Source organism: Rhinoraja longicauda, chromosome 1 (assembly GCF_053455715.1).
Source record: "Rhinoraja longicauda isolate Sanriku21f chromosome 1, sRhiLon1.1, whole genome shotgun sequence".
Taxonomy (NCBI): Eukaryota; Metazoa; Chordata; class Chondrichthyes; order Rajiformes; family Arhynchobatidae; genus Rhinoraja; species Rhinoraja longicauda.
Window position 1 is genome coordinate 38493762 of NC_135953.1, and position 20923 is coordinate 38514684.

General features: G+C 40.6%; 1 protein-coding gene across 4 annotated transcripts in view; it reads left to right on the forward strand.

Moving 5' to 3' along the window:
- Window positions 1-20923, forward strand: part of LOC144590853 (talin-1) — a 214388-nt gene that overhangs the window by 180966 nt on the left and 12499 nt on the right. For all 4 annotated transcript variants that reach the window (XM_078395257.1, XM_078395318.1, XM_078395370.1 and 1 more), the window contains 12 exons: window positions 944-1114; window positions 1945-2094; window positions 3404-3505; window positions 3591-3710; window positions 5764-5910; window positions 6937-7103; window positions 8100-8283; window positions 10397-10522; window positions 11529-11645; window positions 12092-12277; window positions 13240-13347; window positions 18504-18609. In XM_078395257.1, the coding sequence (XP_078251383.1) occupies window positions 944-1114; window positions 1945-2094; window positions 3404-3505; window positions 3591-3710; window positions 5764-5910; window positions 6937-7103; window positions 8100-8283; window positions 10397-10522; window positions 11529-11645; window positions 12092-12277; window positions 13240-13347; window positions 18504-18609 (1684 nt within the window). The remainder of the gene's footprint in view (window positions 1-943; window positions 1115-1944; window positions 2095-3403; window positions 3506-3590; window positions 3711-5763; window positions 5911-6936; window positions 7104-8099; window positions 8284-10396; window positions 10523-11528; window positions 11646-12091; window positions 12278-13239; window positions 13348-18503; window positions 18610-20923) is intronic.

Below are 20923 nucleotides of genomic sequence, written 5' to 3' on the forward strand. Positions count from 1 at the left end.
GCAACTGTAGTTGTATTTATTATTGTCACGTGTACAGAGGTACAGTGAAAAGCATTTATGTTGCGTGCTTTCCAGTTAGCAGAATGAATACCTAGATGCTCTATCAAAACTAGTCTAATTTTTTCACATTTGGTCCGTAACAACTCCCTCCCCCCCCAGCTCCTCCCAACAGACCTTTCCTACCCATGTACCTGTCTAAGTGCCTTTTAAATGCTGATCAACTACCTGCCTCGACCACTTCCTCTGGCAGTTTGTTCCATATACCCACCGCCCTCGAATGAAAAAGCTGGCCTTCGGGGCCCCATTAAATCTTGAATTACTGATGACTTGAATATTCCTTTGGACTGACGTCTGTTAGCCAGTCCCTGTATATTGGCCAAATCCATCTTATACTGGTCTCAAAGGTATTAACACCTTTTGTGAGGATCAAGACTCTCTTACTCTAAACTAAACTAAACTTGCCTAGTGTATTCACTTATGCTGGCTCGCATGTTAAAGCCTGGATTCCAAAATAAAAGCTATCTATAAAATTACTGAACTTTAATATTTTAAAATGTCTTTGTTGCTCTCTGATCCAGAAACGACCTTATTATGGACTACATTATTATCCTCTGTAAGTTGTCTGTATAAATCTGTCTACAGCCACTTGCAGCCAGCCTTTTGTAGCTGCTATCGAATAAAGGTGAATTACGTTGTTTTAGTTCACTAAACTGCCGAATTCTGAGTGGTGTAAATAAGGTGCTGATACTTTTTGTTATGCCTCTGGTTAGTTCACAATAGGCTCACTTAGATGTTGTCAATATGTTAGAATGGTCTGAATCACAGAATTAATTTAAGAAGCACACATTTAAATGAATGCAAAACAATTGTTTAATAATGTGATAAGTACAATTAAGTGAATCAGGATTATTTCAGATTCATGGTTGGTGTGTGTGTTTTACAGGTGTCTCAGATGGTAAGTTACTTTGAGCCACTTACCATGGCTTCCATTGAGGCAGCAGCAAAGGCATTTAATCATCAGCAACAGATGAATTTATTGGATCAGACCAAGACGCTGGCAGAATCCGCACTTCAGATGCTGTACACAGCAAAAGAGGCAGGCGGCAATCCAAAGGTAAACAAAACACTTAGGAATTGGTTGAGGCTTTTGGCCATATTTGTCGATACATTCTTAGTGCATGCAGTCCTTGCAGTCTAAGGAGCAATGCAAAGGATATGGGAGGCTCTTGAAGTGCATATACAATGTGCATTTAAATAGTCGTTTCAGAATGTAAAACACCAAATCTATTCTAATAAGCTTGTTATGTAATGCATTAGAAATTAGTTAAATGTCGCCAGTGCTAAATGCTCTTAATTGTATCCCTTCTGAAGTGCACTTCAGTATCTGAGCAAGCACATTACAGTTAGCATGAGACCAATAACAAATATTTACTCCTGTGTGGCCATTTACAGCAATTATTAAGAGCTCATCCACAGCTGCAAGAGGTGCAAATGAAATGTTGGTCTTGGCGGATCTTTCTTTAGAAAAGGTGCTTCAGTTGCATGGAGGCTTGGTCAGATCCTGTATGGATTGGCACACTGTGCCACTGGAAATCGATACTGGCCCTTGAGGGGGTAAACTACAGATTAACAAGAATGCAGTTGACTCTTTAACCTGCGTTGATTGTGCAGACATGGTTTGTATTCCTTGAGTTTAAAAGATTTAAGAATGCCAGAATGAGATCTTCAAAATTATAAAAGGGGTTTCATTGTAGGAAATTATTTACAAGGAATTTATTTTGTCCTTTAGAAAATCCAAAGGATGAAAGTATAATAAAATAAAGAACTCGGGAATGAAATCAGGAAGTAGTTGGTAAACCCATGATGATATTTATGAATAATGAATAAGAAACTATTACAATGGACTTAGATGTGGCATTAATTTGCATCTATTTTATTTTCTAGCTAGCAGCTCAAACACAAGAGGCCTTGGATGAATCTGTGCAGATGATGAAGGAAGCAGTGGAGGATCTGTCAGGAACACTGAGTGATGCTGCAAGTGCTGCGGGTGTTGTGAGTGGGATGGTGGACTCCATCAACCAGGCCATTAGCAAGGTGAGAGCCATGGCCCTGATTAGATTGCACTCAAAGCACTGAGCAGCTCCAGTCGCCACACCCGAGGAATGAGTAGCTTAACCCATGACGAGCGTTTGTCGGCACTGGGCCTGTACTCGCTGGAGTTTAGAAGAATGAGGGGAGACCTCCATGAAACATACAGAATAGTGAAAGGCTTGGACAGAGTGGATGTGGGGAGGATGTTTGTACTAATGGGAGAGTCTAGGACTAGAGGTCAGAGAATTAAAGGACGTTCTTTTAGGAAGGAGATAAGGAGAAATGTCTTCAGTCAGAGGGTGGTGAATCTGTGGAATTCTGCCACAGAAGGCTGTGGAGGCCATCAGTGGGTATTTTTAGGGCAGAGATAGATAGACAGGTGTCAGAGGTTATGGGGTGAAGGCAGGAGAATGTGGTTAGGAGGGAGAGATAGATCAGCCTTGATTGAATGGCAGAATAGACTTGATGGGCCGAATGGCCTAATTCTACTCCTATTCCTTATGACGTAGATCCTTTCACCACAGGGACAAAGTTTGGAGGGATATGGGACAAACACAGGCAAGTGGGACTAGTATAGTTGGGCGGCATGGGCAATTTGGGCTGAAGGGCCAGTTTCCATGCTGTATGGCCATGAGTCATGTTTCAGGAAGGTGCCTCTGGCACTTCTTCAAAGCCATTTATGGATTGTCTCTAAATATTGACCATTTAGCAAATCCCATGAGAAACGTTTGAAAATGATTAGGAAAATATTTCCCAGATCTAGGGTTCATAAAGTAAATTTAATCTGGGCTTTTCAGAAGTTACTATGAAATATGTATATGCAAAGGATAATGGAAGGTGGAACTCTCATCTAGAGCCAATTGATAATGCAAAATTAATTAACTATAAATCCTTGCGTTCTTGGGAATTTGCTTGCCAAAACTGTGCGGGTCAAAGGTAACAACTCGGCTGAATGATGGAATGATAATCACTGAATGATGGAAAGATGTGAAGCATTGAGTGGCCTCCTTATGCCCAGTATTGAAGAGCATAGTTCAGTATTTCAGTATCAATTAAATTGCTAAAAACTGTAAATTCTGCTCCACATTATCAGTTTTATTTTAAATAAGATACATTAGTTTTAATACTTTTTTGAATTTGCAGTGTTGTAGATGCTGGTTTACCAAAAAAGCCACAAAGTGGTTGAGCAACTCAGCAAGTCTGGAGAGCACTTCAGCACTTTGAGTCTTTTGTAGGTAAAGGGTGTTCATTCACCAGTTTGTTGAAATGTGCAGAGATAGCTGGACCTTAGGTATTTTTGCATTGAATGTAGATCGATGAAAATGCTCCAGTGGAGCCAGAGGGATCATTTGTTGACTACCAGACCACCATGGTGAAGACAGCCAAAGCCATTGCAGTAACAGTTCAAGAAATGGTGAGTTCCAATTACTTCATTCAATTCTCATTTAAATTGCTGCAGAGTTTGTATTGCTGTTTCTCACTTTTGGTCATTTTCATAGGTTACTAAATCAACCAGCAACCCAGACGAGCTTGGGACTTTGGCTAATCAGCTCACAAGTGACTATGGACAACTGGCACAGGATGCCAGTCCTGCAGCCATAACAGCTGAAAATGAAGAGGTACATTTTCAAGACAACAATTCACTAATTTTTTGGAGCAGGATTTATATTTGTCATAGAGTATCACAGCATAGAAACAAGTCATTCAGCCCAAAATTGTCCATGCCAACCAAGCTGCCTACCTGAATTAGTCTTAAATTTGTCCAATATTCTACTAAACCTTTTCTATCTGTGTATCTATGCAAATTACTTTCAAACATTATAATTGTACCTGCCTCTACCACTTCCTCTGGCAGTTACATGCCCATCACCCTGTATTATGAAGTTTTTGCTACTCAGGACCCTTCTAAATATTTTGTCTCACCTTAAACCTACGCCCTCTAGTTTTGGACTCTCTTACCCTGTGTCCATTGGGCTTGCTCACCCTGGGTTCCACGAGAACTAACGTTCAGGGACTCTGATCTCTGTTATGATAGTTATGTCAGACAAGCAATCGAAATGATATATAAGAAAATAACTGCAGATGCTGGTACAAATCGATTTATTCACAAAATGCTGGAGTAACTCAGCAGGTCAGGCAGCATCTCGGGAGAGAAGGAATGGGTGACGTTTCGGATCGAGACCCTTCTTCAGACTGATGTCAGGGGGGCGGGACAAAGGATGGATATAGGTGGAGACAGGAAGATAGAGGGAGATCTGGGAAGGAGGAGGGGAAGGGAGGGACAGAGGAACTATCTAAAGTTGGAGAAGTCGATGTTCATGCCACTGGGCTGCAAACTGCCCAGGCGAAATATGAGGTGCTGTTCCTCCAATTTCCGGTGGGCCTCACTATGGCACTGGAGGAGGCCCATGACAGAAAGGTCAGACTGGGAATGGGAGGGGGAGTTGAAGTGCTCGGCCACCGGGAGATCAGTTTGGTTAATGCGGACCGAGCGCAGGTGTTCAGCGAAGCGATCGCCGAGCCTGCGCTTGGTTTCGCCGATGTAAATAAGTTGACATCTAGAGCAGCGGATGCAATAGATGAGGTTGGAGGAGGTGCAGGTGAACCTTTGTTTCACCTGGAAAGACTGTTTGGATCCTTGGATGGAGGTAAAGGGACAGGTGTTGCATCTCGTGCGGTTGCAGGGGAAAGTGCCCGGGGTTGGGGTGGTTTGGGTAGGAAGGGACGAGTGGACCAGGGAGTTACGGAGGGAACGGTCTCTGCGGAACGCAGAGAGGGGAGGGGATGGGAAGATATGGCCAGTGGTGGGGTCCCGTTGTAGGTGACGGAAATGTTGGTGGATGATATGTTGGATCCGCTGGCTGGTGGGGTGGAAGGTGAGAACGAGGGGGATTCTGTCCTTGTTGCACTGGCTGGTGGGGTGGAAATGATACATGTTCAAATGACTGCTGTGGTGCAATGTAAACAAAGTATGTCCCATTCTTTTCCCTTTCTTTCCTTTCCAACACCCACATAATTCATATCTGCAATGGAATTTCTCTAAAGTGGAAAAGTAGAAAAATGCTAAAGTTGCCTAGAAATTGGATGGTTTAGTGTTTGTAACAAATAGCACAAAGTTTAATTTTATCCTGAGTAGATTACACTGGTGATTATTTCCAGGTGAAACCTCGTCAGTTGTATAATTGGTCTCGGAGCAACTAGCATGAAGCATTTCAGAATCAATATGGTGTTTATGCCAAGTACAACAATGATTTAGCATATCTAAAATAGATGCAAACCAATTCCTTTGCAAGTTCTGCATGTGTAGAAAATGATTATTTGAGGTAAAAGTTATATTTGATATTATTTAAGTTTCAGCAGGCATTATTGGCTATGTTGTTTTCAGATTAGCTGAATCCTCTTACAAATTGTTCAATCTGCTTGGTGAAACCAAGTTCGACTTTTCAATATGATTTTCACATATTTCTGTGTGCAACCCTTTTAGAATTTGTGACTAAAATATTTAAATGTTTGCTAAAATTTCAATTGTAGTGTGAACTTGGTTTCTGCTCTCCTTGTTAACTGTTTCAAATTTTTGAGGTTTTGTAGTCATTAGAGTTATGATGTTATGATTAGCTAAATGAAAATGCGATGCTCTCCCAATTTTAGCATCTGTTTTAAATCCACTTCTAGATTGGGAATCATATCAAGAACCGTGTTCAGGAACTGGGTCACAATTGTGCCTCATTGGTTCTCAAAGCTGGTTCCCTCCAGTGCAGTCCCAGCGATGCCTTTACGAAGAGAGAGCTCATTGATTGCGCTCGCAAAGTTTCTGAAAAGGTACTGAATGATTTTATTTTAAATTTCAAAATGGAGCTTCATTTGCACTTACTCCTAATTGTTATGATGGTTGGCTCAGAAAAAGATTGAACAATTTCCAACTAACCTACATATATAATCTGTTGCAGATTCTTTAACTATTAATTAAGTGCCTTACAATGTTAAAGTTCCTGTCTTAATGTCTCCTACTGCCAGAGTTCATTATAGTTGCCAAGTGCATCTCTCCTTGGCCAAACATATTCATCCTATTTCTACATATCAACCAGCATTGTGGCAAGACTTGAGATTATAGCAATGAAAATCATTGTGAACGGATCCATGCTTCGCGTTTTGGCAATCTTCATTGTTTTCAAAGCTGACTGCATTAGCATTAGGCAATGTGGTACTTGGTTTAATTGGATTTATAGGCTGCTTTATTGTGCCAGAGGCAAAAAAAGGGAATTTTGTAAGCTGTATTATAAAAATTGGGGTAGCATTAGTTTTAATGTGCATAAGAAAGACACACATATAAGTGTGCTTTACAAAATAAAAATAAACAATTGGTCTTGGCCCAGGTGATAGAAAATAGTCTTGCACTTTGCCTAAGATGTTTTAAATTCTTTATTCATAGCCAACAAATTGATAAGACCAAGCTCAAGCTACATGTTACTGATGAAATGGTTATAATTTGGAACCTTGGCTAAACACAATCTATCGTTGTTTGAAATCTCAGCTTAATAACTTGACATAGACACTTTAAATACCACATCCTTAAAAGTTAATCTCTTGGACCAGGGCAACTCTCACTCCGATCACTTCTGGTAAATAAAATGCTGATTATCGAAGTCCTATTGTGTCAATGGTGAAGGAATCCTAAACTGTGATACTGATCAGCAAATAGAACTATTGGGTAAACCAACTATCTTGGATGTTTGAGAAGTAACAATACATTTGTTAGCCAAAACTACGGTGGAAGAGAAATCCAATGGAGGTTATTTTTCATCCAAGTTGCGAATCCATTTCAGAAACTGTAACTTCTTTTTCCAGATTTCCCATGTGTTGGCATCCTTGCAAGCAGGTAACCGTGGAACCCAAGCTTGCATTACTGCTGCCAGCACAGTGTCTGGTATCATTGCTGATTTGGACACAACCATCATGTTTGCTACAGCAGGAACACTAAACAGAGAAAACGAAGAGACCTTTGCTGACCACAGGTAAACTTGCAGAGGGGATAATTTTGGTACCGTATAACTTTATAGCCAGTAGTATCTTTATTCAATGGAAAAAATTTACAGATTGACTTGTGGAATAATATTTTTACTTTGAATCCAGTATCTTCATTTGATACCCAATATTTTGCAAGTTAGTGCAAATTATGCTTATTTTCTTAGTCTTGGCAGCCCATTCACTTACAACTGATGGCTCAGAGATCTCTGTTACCCCAACCTGACCATTGATCAAATGTTGCCTTAAAAGTAATCTAACAAATTTTAATTTCCTCTATTCTATTCCTCTCAATTGTAATAGGGAGCTGATGAATGGGGAATATGAGTTGGGTGTGGTTCTGCATAAAGCCAATGTCACTAACCTGTACAGATTCAAGTTCATTAGTCATAGGAATAGAATTAAGCCATTTGCCCATCGAGTTTCTTCAATCATGGCTGAACTATCTTTCCCTCTCAACCCAATTCTCCTGCCTTTTCCCCACAACTTTTGAGACCCTTGAAAATCAAGAACTTGACAATCTTTGCCTTTAAAATACCTAATGACGACCTCCACAGCCGTCTGTGGCAATAAATTCCACAGATTCATCACCCTCACAATTTATCATAAATCTTCAACCAATCTCCTGTTTTTCTCAAATATAGCAAAAATAAAGTTTTTACAAAAAAAATAATGAAGGCAACATTCAGCACCTGTGGGGAGAGAAATAGTTAATGCTTCAATTTATCAGATTTCTAGCATCTGCAATATTTTATTTTTGGGCCTTATGTTTCCATTAGACAAGTTTTAAATTGCTTCCTGAATTATCAAAAATATATTTTCTTGTAGTAATTGAGGTTTTTGAGATACAAACTTTGGCCTGATCTGAAGTCTCACAAATCACACTGGTCATTTGATGTGTTTAGGTGCAATTGTTAAATTACATGTACATGTATTTATCTGAAAGAGAACCAAATGATTGTTTGTTATTTTCTCAATCACTTTAGGGAAAACATACTGAAAACTGCAAAAGCGCTGGTGGAAGACACAAAGCTTCTTGTATCGGGAGCTGCTGCAAGTCAAGAGAAGTTAGCGCGTGCAGCACAGTCCTCCGTTGTCACCATCACTCGATTGGCGGATGTGGTGAAATTAGGAGCTGCAAGTTTGGGCGCAGATGATCCTGAAACACAGGTCATAATGTTTTCTGTGTGTTTCATCCCTGTCATAACTCTGCCCTGTTATCCTACTTCGAAAGAGAGATTACAACTGGTGAATTATTGTTATTCTTGTTTTCTTGTTATTAAAACTGGACAACCAACCAGTCATTTTTCATGAATGTTAAATGTCGAAATGAACACAAGAAAATAGGAACCTTCAAGACTGCCCTACCACTCCAGTGTATGAATTTACAGATTGGAAGTTCTAAATAATTGCCAGTTCTAATTAGTTCAGCATCATATTTTGTGCTTCCCTGAAACACCTTGGAAAGTTCTGCTGCTTTAAAGATGCTAAATAAATGGAAGTTATTGGCAATATTGTTCAACCTGAGCCCCAGAGGGGAACTAAAGTTTTCCCCTAACTGGAAAATCAACTGGAGTCAAAACCACGTTTTTAATTATTTGACAGGGTGTGGTCCAGGTGAATACTTGTGAAAATGATGGTCAACCTTTGAGGTGAAGGAGAACCTTCATCACAAGTGGTCTATGTCGTCATTGTGCCTCTGCAGTACTGTCATTGAGCAAGTTCATTAGTTTTGTCAATGATCTAAATGTTAAAATTAATCATTTAAACCAGTCAACTCCCACTGACTCTTTCCCCACTCATACAGGCTATATATTAACAATTAAGTGTCTATATTTTTTGTTTTATTCTGATGAAATTAGACTTTGGACTACTTATTTTTTCCATGCTAGCTTAAGGTAAGACCAGGAGTAGACCAATTGATACTCAAGCCTGCTCCACCATTTAATAAGATCATGGGTAAACCAATTCTAGCCCAACACCCACTTTTTTGCTCTCTCAGTGCTTAACCCCTGGAGATTATATGTCTCATTCTCCATCTGGGATATACACCGATCAGCCAAAACATTATGACCACTGACAGGCGAAGTGAATAACATTGATTATCTTGTTACTATGGCACCTGTCAAGGGGTGGGATAGATTAAGCAGCAAGTGAACAGTCAGTTCTTGAAGTTGATGTGTTGGATGCAGGAGAAATGGGCAGGAGTAAAGACCTGAGCGACTTTGACAAGGGCCAAATTGTTATGGGCAGACGACTGGGTCAGAGCATCTCTGAAACGGCAAGGCTTGCGGGGTGCTCCCGGTCAGCAGTGGTGAGTACCTAGTGACAGTGGTTCGAGGAGGGACAAACCACAAACCGGCGACAGGGTGTTGGGCGCCCAAGGCTCATCGATGTGCGAGGGCAACGAAGGCTATCCCGTTTGGTCTGAACCGACAGAAGGTCTACTGTGGCACAAGTCACAGAAAATTTTAATGGTGGTCACGGGAGGAATATGTCACAATACACAGTGCATCACACCCTGCTGCGTATGGGGCTGCACACAGAGGACCAACAGCATATTAAGCAGGTGGTCATAATGTTTTGGCTCATCAGGTCATAATGTTTTGGCTGGTCGGTGTATGTAATGACTCTACCTCCACATCGTGGACTACAGAATTCCAAAGTTCCTCAAACCTCCAAGAAAATATATATTTTCATCTTTCTGAAATGCGTGTCCCCTTATTCTTATTCTGAAACTCTCAACCTTGGTTCTAGGTAAACTCACAAGGTGAAACCCTGCTTGGAGACGACATTAAAAGGCTGACGTTTTTTCTTTCTGGAGTTTGTTCAAGTACTTTCTGTATTCAAATTAACTTTAATATTGTAACCCGACGAGATTTAATCGACTAGAGGATTCTAAAATTAGAGGGCAGATGCTTAAGGTGAGAGGGAAGAGATTTAAGAAGGACTTCAGGGGCAACCTTTTTACCTCAAATGGTAGTCCGTACCAGAATAAACTGCCAGAGGACGCTTTGGAAGCACACACAATTATGACTTATGAAAGACATTTGGACGCATGCATGGATAGGGAAGTTTAGTGGGCTATGGACTAATACAGGCCAGAATATCAACCTGTTCTGCAAGGTCATGGAGGGCCTGTTAGCCTCTATGACTCCATAGATTCAAGCGATGGTTGCAATTGATTTAAAAAAAAAAGAAAAATGCATTAAAATGAGCAATTATCAACTGATGCACAGTAAAGTTTATTTTTGTAATCATCCTGCCATGTTGCTTTGTTCAGGTTGTATTAATCAATGCAGTGAAAGATGTAGCAAAGGCCTTGGCCAACCTGATCAGTGCCACAAAAGGAGCATCAGGAAAAGCTTCAGATGATCCATCCATGTATACTCTCAAGAACGCTGCCAAGGTAAATGCAGAATAAGATCGATGTTCATTGTATTTCACAAAACATCATTAAGTGTTCTCATAGATTAAGTCACCGTTTTGCAGAGCACCTGCACTCTTGTTTGCAACAGCTATTCCAACCTTCCAGTTGCAAATGAGTTCAACTTGTCTTCCCGTTTCCACGCGGACCTGCGTTTTTCAGTGCCGTTTCACTTGGGTAACCTACATTCCATGGTATGACAATTAAATTTTCTATTGCCTTCCTTGCACCACTCCAACCAGTCCACCAAGATCCTCTCTCCCTTCGATCACCATTCCAATCACTCCTTCCTCCTCTTTGCCCCCCCTTTCCCATGACCTAGATTCATTATCCCATCATTCTCCTCCTCACCCCCCATCTGCCCATCACTCTCACATCTATCCACCTAGGATTCTTCTCCCTTGGCCTTTTGATCTCCTTCCCCCATCCCATTCCAACTGTCCATAATTCTTCCCTGGTATGGTTCCAATTTTTGTCCATTCCTTCCTTGACTTGGCTCCATCAACCAAAATGTTTCTTTAACTCCTTCCACCTATTTGACACCAGCCTCCGGCTCCAAACTCTTCTTTCCCCTCCCCCACCAAGTCCAGATAATTCCTATAATAATCTACAAAATATTACTCTTCGCAATTTCCTCTGCACTGATGAGAGTGGAGCTCTTGACTTGCCTGTGGCTGAAAGACCACCCACAAATTGTGTGAATGTTCCCCTTTAAGTTGTGGGCATATTTCAAGGTGATGTGCATGGGTAGATCAGCGATTTATTGTTAGGTTGGGGTGACCTTTATGATATTATTTGTCTCCAAACGGTTGATTTAACAGATGTCCCGGCTTTATTTGTGGTTTGGAATCCATTCCATGTAAACACACATAGGTTACTGAATTAAACTAAAAATTGACTTTATTTCAAAATTGTATTTTCATCAAGATGAATTAACTTGATCATTTAATTCTTCCACTAATGCATAGTGTGTGTTCGTTCTTGTTAGATGATGGTGACCAACGTGACTTCACTTTTGAAGACTGTAAAGGCTGTAGAAGATGAAGCCACCAGAGGCACAAGAGCTCTGGAAGCTACGATTGAGCACATCCGCCAAGAACTTGCAGTACGTGATTTTCATTGAATCACCTTTAGGATAGAGCAGCTCAGTTTATTGTTGGAAGTAAATCATGATTCCACGACAAATTCTGAATGTGCATTCTGTGATCATTACGGATATTGAATTGGAAATCACTTAAATGTTATTTTAACTGTAAGGGGACAAGTTTAAAGGAGATGTGCAGGACAAGTTTTTTTTACACGGGGTGGTGAGTACTTGGAATGTGCTGCTGGGATGGGGGTTGAGGCAGGTACGATAGTGGCATGTAAGAAATTTTTGGATATGCATATGGAGGGATATGGATTTGTGTTCAGGCAGGTAAGAATTGTTCTTGGCATGTTCAGCACAGGCATTATGGGCTGAATGGCCTGTTCTTGTGCTGTCCTATATGTTCTATGTGTTACTAGACTATTCAGGAATTGTTCCATTCACAAAACCTTTATTCCTTTTAGGTATTTTGCTCAGCAGATCCACCACCTAAAACATCCACTCCAGAAGAATTTATCCGCATGACTAAAGGAATTACTGTTGCTACAGCTAAAGCTGTGGCAGCAGGAAACTCCTGCCGGCAAGAAGATGTTATTGCCACAGCCAACCTTAGTCGGAAAGCTATAGCAGAGATGCTTCATTCTTGTAAGGTATTTAATTATTAAATAATGTTATTTCTTCACTCTATGGTGCTTTTTGGTTTTACAGAAGTGGCCAGCAACACAAACTGTGAAATGTCAGGACTTTGGGACAACAATTCAAAGACTTTTCTCGTTATCATATACTCATTATTTTACAAAAACTTTCAAGGATTTTTTTAACAGGACGAAACACAGAATGGTTGCAGTGTAGGAGGCTGCCATTTGTCCTCTCCGGATTGTACCAATGATATGCAAGAGCAAACTCCCACTCCCACTCCCCACACTCCAACAAATTCATTAATCTTTTTTTATACCAATCTATCTCTCTTATGAATTCTACAATTGAGTCTGTCTCTGACCTGGGTAGTGCATTTCAAACCCTGTCATCTGCAGCTATGTCCTGATCACCCAAGTCCCAGTTACTAACTTTTTATTTTGAAAACGCAATAGTCTTAATACTGACCTCTGAGGAATTGGACTACACATGTTCCTCCTGTACAGAAATCACCTTTTCACATCTACAGTTTCCTTTTACTGAGGCAGTTTTCCATCAATGCTGCTGCATTCCAGTTTATTCCATGCATCTCAAACTGATGACAACCACAGTTTGCTATTTGGATTAGTTTGCTTTGGTTTAGGTTTAAGTTTATTATTATCACATGTACCAAGTTAAAGTGAAGAGCTTTTTTTGCATGCTATCTGACACAGATCAGATATACTATACATAAATATGGTCAAGTCAAATCCGAGTACAGAGTGTAGAATATGTTCTTAGTCATTCTTAGAACTGCCTCCTCTCTACCAAAAAATAATGGAGTGATTAAAACACAACAACAATTTTTTTAATTTTTTTTTAAATGGAAAGGAAAATAAAAATTAAGAGTCAAGGAAATGTTGCTCTGAAAACTAGGGGGTTCTTGTAAGCCTAAGGTGAGATAAATGATGATCTTCACCACATTGTGTCCCTGTAGCAAGCAGCTTATCACCCAGAGGTATCCAGTGATGTTCGTACCCGGGCCCTTCGTTTTGGCAAAGAATGTTCTGAGGGATACCTGGCTCTGCTGGAACATGTACTTATTGTAAGTAACCAAAAATAATGTGTTGTAGTTTAAATATTTAAGGAACAACCGAGTGAGAATGAACATTTTTTATTTTAGCAGTTCATTGTTTACTGGTCAATTTTTCCAATAAATTGTTTAAATCAAGTAGATGTTTTCTTGTTTAAGATTTATTTCTCAGAGAATCATGCAGCCTAAGAGTCTATTTCAGCTATCGTTCTATTTATTTCTAACTGCATTTCATTTGGTTGCACCTCTCTCTTCATTTCTGATAACCCTACAATCGTGCATCTTTTTAAAATATGTATTGAAGTCCTTTACTGAAATGACTTCACTATATCAGAGATATTTTCTCTCTATTCTCTACAAAGTTGTCACTGAAAGTAAGCATGCAGGTACAGCAGGCAGTGAAGAAAGCTGATGGCATGTTGGCCTTCATGACAAGAGGAGTTGAGTATAGGAGCAAAGAGGTCCTTCTGCAGTCGTACAGGGCCCTAGTGAGACCACATCTGGAGTACTGCGTGCAGTTTTGGTCTCTATATTTCAGGAAGGACATTCTTGCTATTGAGGGAGTGCAGCGTAGGTTCACTAGGTTAATTCCCAGAATGGCGGGACTGTCGTATGTTGAAAGACTGGAGCAACTGGGCTTGTATACATTGGAATTTAAAAGGATGAGAGGGGATCTTATTGAAACATATAAGATTATTAAGGGATTGGACACGCTAGAGGCAGGAAACATGTTCCCAATGTTGTGGGAGTCCAGAACCAGGGGCCACAGTGTAAGAAAAAGGGGTAGGCCATTTAGAACGGAGATAAGGAAAAACTTTTTCACTCAGAGAGTTGTAAATCTGTGGAATTCTCTGCCTCAGAAGGCAGTGGAGGCCGATTCTCTGGATGCTTTCAAGAGAGAGTTCGATAGAGCTAACGGAGTCAGGAGGTATGGGGAGAGGGCAGGAACGGGGTACTGATTGTGAATGATCAGTATTGATCAGATTGAATGGCAGTGCTGGCTTGAAGGGCCAAATGGACTACTCCTGCACCTATTGTCTATTTAATTTACTAAAAAATAATTGCCATGATTTTGTGGATAGGAAAGGTTTAGATTTAGTGGGATATGGGCCAAACGTGTGCAAACGGGACTAGCTTTCATAGGGCAACTTGGTTGGCATGAGTATGTTCGGCTGAAGTCCTGTTTCTGAACTGTAGGACTATGATTCTATGTATTTGGAAACATAGAAACATAGAAAATAGGTGCAGGAGGAGGCCATTCGGCCCTTCGAGCCAGCACCGCCATTTATTGTGATCCACAATCAATAACCCGTGCCTGCCTTCTCCCCATATCCCTTGATTCCACTAGCCCCTAGAACTCTATCTAACTCTCTCTTAAATCCATCCAGTGATTTGGCCTCCACTGCCCTCCGTGACAGAGAATTCCACAAATTCACAACTCTCTGGGTGAAAAAGTTCTTACCTCAGTTTTAAATGGCCTCCCCTTTATTCTAAGACTGTGGCCCCTGGTTCTGGACTCCCCCAACATTGGGAACATTTTTCCTGCATCTAGCTTGTCCAGTCCTTTTATAATTTTATATGTCTCTATAAGATCCCCTCTCATCCTTCTGAACTCCAGTGAATACAAGCCTAGTATTTTCAATCTTTTCTCATATGACAGTCCCGCCATCCCAGAGATCAATCTCGTGAACCTACGCTGCACTACCTCAATTACAAGGATGTCCTTCCTCAAATTAGGAGACCAAAACTGTACACAATACTCCAGATGTGGTCTTACCAGGGCCCTATACAACTGCAGAAGAACCTCTTTACTCCTATGCTGAAATCCTCTTGTTACGAAGGCCAACATTCCATTAGCTTTCTTCACTGCCTGCTGTTCCTGCACGCCAACTTTCAGTGACTGGTGTACAAGGACACCCAGGTCTCGCTGCACCTCCCCCTTACCTAACCTTACTCCATTGAGATAATTATCTGCCTCCTTGTTTTTGCTGCCAAAGTGGATAACCTCCTTTGATTTGTTTTCTCCTTCATTCCTTGTTCTGACAATTGGCTCTCCCTGCTATCAAAAGCACTGGATATTTCTGCCTATGGTCATGCTGCTTTACTTGGCTAGCTATTCATTTCTTTGTTAGCCTGGGCTATTTTACTGCCATAGGCTGCGCAATTGAACTCAAACGTCATCTGCTGATATACACCAGTGTCGTCTTCTCGTGTATTTGTGAAGACAGGATCTATAGCTGAAGAATCTCCTTATTCCCTGATCCAGTAACTCTGGGTGCATTTGTAGTTTCCTGGCTGCAGTGTTGGTTCAATCTTTTAGACTGGTGTTCCCTGGGTAGCAGAGTGAAATCTCTGACTTTTTCTTTGTGCGAAAGCGAGGAATTGGAAAGCATAAATATCTTTCGTTTTTTATTTTAGTTTTAGGGATACAACGCGGAAACAGACCCGGATACAGCACAGTAACCAATCAGCGATCCCTGCACATTAACACTATCCAACACAAACTAGGGACAATTTACACTTATACCAAGCCAATTAACCTACAAACATGTACATCTTTGGACGTCATAAGGTCAAAAGGAACAGGAGTAGAATTAGGCCATTCGGCCCATCAAGTCTACTCCGCCATTCAATCATGGCTGATCTATCTCTCCCTCCTAACCCCATTCTCCTGCCCTCTCCCCATAACCTCTGACACCTGTAGTGGCACGTGTGGGAGGAAACTGACAATCTTGGAGAAAACTCACACGGTCACGGGGAGAACATACAAACTGAATGCAGACAGCACTCGTAGTGGGGATCTAACCTGGATCTCTGGCGCTGCAAGCGCTGTAAGGCATCAACTCTACCACTGCACCACCATGCTGCCCGATAATCTGCTTGAGTACCTGTGTACATTTTAGTTAGAAAGCAGATTATTTTTTCCTCAGGGTACATTGACCATATAGATGCCAATGTCTTTGGATATGGTACCGTTTAGCATTACTGAGATTCATATTCTCTTACTCTGCATAGTCCTATGTTTACTCTACATAGTCCAAGTTTTCCATTACTAGGACATGTTGTAGTTTTGACATGTTGTAAACGTTAAATCCTTTCTCCTTTCTTCCCACCCACTTTTCATTTTCATTCCTTCAATTTATTTCGTAGCCGGTGAGTACCCCGAGTCACAGCAGAACAAGTTGTCTGGCTGCACTGAAATGTTATGCATGGATCTGTCCAAATATAGAGAATATGTGGAGTGCTGTGAAATGAATCTTTCCCACTGCCTGTGCTGCTGCCGCCATGATCTACTGCAGAGCAATTAACTTCCAATGCTGCCAAATATGTGCAAATTCAAGGTTCCTATGCCGCCCTTAACTGGTTCTGTGGATGGACATACATGAACACAATTTACTGCTTTTGAAAACTAATGACTGCTTGGCCCTCAGATCCGTAAAGTTTTAACTCCCACTTATTGATGGATCTGTTACAATCTGTGTCATGTAGCAATAAATTAAACAAAATGCAGCTGAATAGAAAAGTCTAAATGAAAGTCCAAGTGTCAATTCATTATCAATTGTTTTGCTCTATGCAGAATGGGACCTTGTATAATATCTTCCTTTGAAAACTTCGGTTTGAATGAAATCCTGTCCTAGAATCTGAGCAAATAGTTCAGAATTAAAATATCCACTTTGAACTATTCAGTAAGCCTGAAATGGGCTACACATTATCTATAACAAACTTGGGTCTTAGTTAGCAACGATGCCACTTTTAGACAGAAGTTAGTACAAATTCTCCCAAAAGTTATGGTCTTTTCCGAAGTGTAACAGATGCATGAGATACAAGCATCGGGCTGGTGTTTTTTAGTGGTGAGAAAAAAATGGAATTATGAGTTGTGTTGATTTGACTCACTTTTATGAGCATGTTTTGAAGATGTCAGGAGATCTGTGTGGCAAAAATAAGTTGACCTTCAAATGATTATAAGTAATAATTTCTGTGAAGTAATACATAATTTTAGTTGTAAAATCATAACTCTATTCTTTCCACAAATGATGTGAGATGTGTATGTGTGTGTTCCCTTCAGCAAATGTGGCCTGAAATGTACTGGTTTTTGGTGTAGAATTAACATTTTAGGGCCTGTTTTGTTTTGGCCATCACCAAATTGCATGCACTGTATTTCTAATGAAATTTGTACCGCATGTCCAATTGTGTGATTTCTCTACTACTCCCAAATTATTTCAGTAAAATACCAATGATATTATAAACTCTAAGAAGCTTAGTGCATTTGGACATCTTGTTTCAATACCATGTGGAGGCCAAGTCAATGTATATTTTGGGGGCAAATGGCCTAATTCTGCTTCTATCACTTATAACCTCAGAGACTGATAGATTCTTGATTAGTATGGGTGTCAAGGATTATGGGGAGATGGCAGGAGAATAGTGTTAAGAGGGGAAGATAGATCACCCATGATTCAATGGCGGAGTAGACTTGATGGGCCGAATGGCTTAATTCTGCTCCTATCACTTATGAACCAAGGGTGAGTTTATCTTTAGATAGGCTCAGTGAGGAAGAATAGTTTGGTGAATGAGGGACAATTTGCTTTTACACCTTATGTCATTTGCTCTTTAAGATAGGAATCATTTGCAATTGGGGTGAAAGCCTAAAAATGGGAATTAAGTGAAAGTTTAAAGTGAAAGGCCCTCAGGTGCCTCATCTGAATTCGATCTAAAATAATTATTAGCTTTGCTTCCAAATCAAACTTCCCTGAAGTTTACTCGAAACATTTGTGAAATCTGTTCTAAACCAAAAAAAAAGCGGCATCCCTCCCATTTCCTGCATTTTGTTTTGAGGCATTGAATTTTTGAGTAATTTCCAGATCCATAGGTATCCATCTCATTCGCACTTCAGCTTTGTATAGTGTATATTTCTGCTCCAATAATGCCTTCTAAAATGTTCGTAAGAAACAGGCAAAGCACATCAACGTTCCAAAATCAGCACTTTGAATTCTCAGCATTTGAAGGTCAACAAATGTGATTTGCTGTGGTTGACAAAAACATAGGAGGAAATTGCAATAGTTTAATGTCTTATTAAACCAAGTACATGCATGTGTGTGGATAATTGTGCAGGGTCATAAGAATGGCCAACAATTATTACCTTTGTTGCTCAATATTCATCTCGCTTCCAGACTCTTCAGAAGCCAACAACAGATCTTAAGCAACAGCTGACAGGCTATTCAAAACGTGTGGCGGGTTCTGTCACTGAACTTATCCAGGCAGCGGAGGCGATGAAAGGTAATAGAAAATTTTACAATTAATTTAATTATTTGCAACCATCAGATCATTACTGATGTGTATAAAGAAAAGGAGCCCTGTATTTCTTTTAAATGTTGAACGAAGAGCCCTGCAAGAATAGGTTTCATACTTGGCTTTTGTTAAACTCTAATGCATTTACTATCTGTCAATTCAACTCGCACAGTGTTTTGATTGAAAATTTTAATGTGGAAGATAATTGAAGCTTCCCTTGTGTTATTGATGGTGTGGCGGCTCCCAAGGTCACGTCGAGGTCACCGGGGGTGGGGTCCTGTGGCGGCTCCCAAGGGTCGGGCCATACTACTACCGACCCTTCGGCACGGGAATGGACCAGTCCAGGGGGGCGGTCCGGTACCATGTATATAAGGACAAGGTTTTGGGCGCGAAGCCATTCCGGCAGACTCGACCCGTCTGATAACTGAGGTATAATAAAACATAACGCCCCCGAAATACCTGGCTCCTTGCCTTTATTTCGGGCCTCTATCGACGCGCCACAATGGTGCCTTTTGACATAATTCGTCCCTGCCACAGAATAATATTAAAGATGTTCCTTATTGAAATTGTGTTTTCTGCTGAGTTTAACCGACATAATGATACCTTTGGCCTTCTCTGATTGTAACCCAGAGATGAGTACGTGTTGGGAATGCATGGGGAGAGATCTCAATAAATGAATTGAAAATTAGCAGCATTAATAAGTTGATCTGAAATGGGATTGGACGTGATGATCATCCTCAGTTCAAACGTTTAGACTTTAGAGATACAGCACAGAAACAGGCCCTTCAGGCCCATCGAGTCCGTGCCGACCAGTGATCACCCTGTACACTAGCACTATCCCACACACAGGGACAATTTACAATTTAAAGAAGCCAATTAACCTGCAAACGTATACATCCTTGGAGTGTAAGAGTAAACGGGAGCACCCGGACAAAACCTACACGATCACAGGGAGAACATACAAACTCCATGCAGACAGAAGGAGTGCAGGTATGTAGGTTAATTGGCTGGGTAAATGTAAAAATTGTCCCTAGTGGGTGTAGGATAGTGTTAATGTACGGGGATCACTGGGCGGCACGGACTTGGAGGGCCGAAAAGGCCTGTTTCCGGCTGTAGATATATGATATGATATGATATGACAGCACCCAAGATCAGGATTGAACCCAGGTCCCTGGTGCTGTAAGGCACCACTGTGCCTCCCTGTTCTGAACACTTACACTGCCAATCAGATAATGGTAGGAAAGGATGCAGGAGAATAATGTGGATAACATGTCAATGACCACAATCCTGTCAATAATGACAGGGAGGGATAGATTATTTTTTATCTCACAATGACAGTGGTATATTTTGGTACAATGATCATAGAAACTAATTGGATTTGAATAAGGAGTTCTCCGAAAAGCAAGCATGGATTTAGACCAGGAAAGGAAATTGGAGGTAAACACAAAATGCTGGAGTAACTCAGCGGGGCAGGCAGCATCTCTGGAGAGAAGGAATGGGTGACGTTTCGGGTCGAATCGACCCATTCCTTCTCTCCAGAGATGCTGCCTGTCCTGCTGAGTTACTCCAGCATTTTGTGTCTACTTTCGATTTAAACCTGCAGCTGCAGTTCTTTCCTACACAAAAGAAATTGGAGGTTGGGTTGGGGCTGAGAGGAATAAACACTAAAGAACCATGGATTAAGGCACAATCAAAAGGAAATGGATATCTGAGTAAACTGAAAGAAATAAAAAGTTAAATTGCAAATTAGTTTGGCATAAATGTCAAAGAGTCAGGTTTGCATACTAATTGGACGGTTGACTGCTTTCAGTCTGCTCACCGTTTTATCCTTTCATTTTGTAATCGTCTGTATTTAAGCACAAAATTTGAACAAAAGCATTTCTGAGTCTTTTAAAGCTGAGTTCACGAGAAGAACTTTAAATTTTGCATATTATCTGCTGACTCGTACATCAGGCATTTATTCTGGAAAATTGAAGGGGTTTAGTACATACCACAGCTCTTGATGCTGACTTTACACCATCATGCAATGAAACGTAAGAAGACTTGGGAAATGTATATGCACTAGAAATTCCTTTATATTTAATCATTACATTTTAAAGATAATTAGATTATGTCTTTCAGGCAGTTTGCCAGGATACACCATATATTTTGTTACCATTCTACAAACATACGTGTCTGACTAATTGCTATATATGGAATTCTTCTGTTAGCCAATTTCACCCGCAAAACCCCGGAGGAAACTCTGCTAGAGCAGATAATCTTCTAGTGTGCTGAAGATTTTAGTTGTGGGTTGTGACAATTG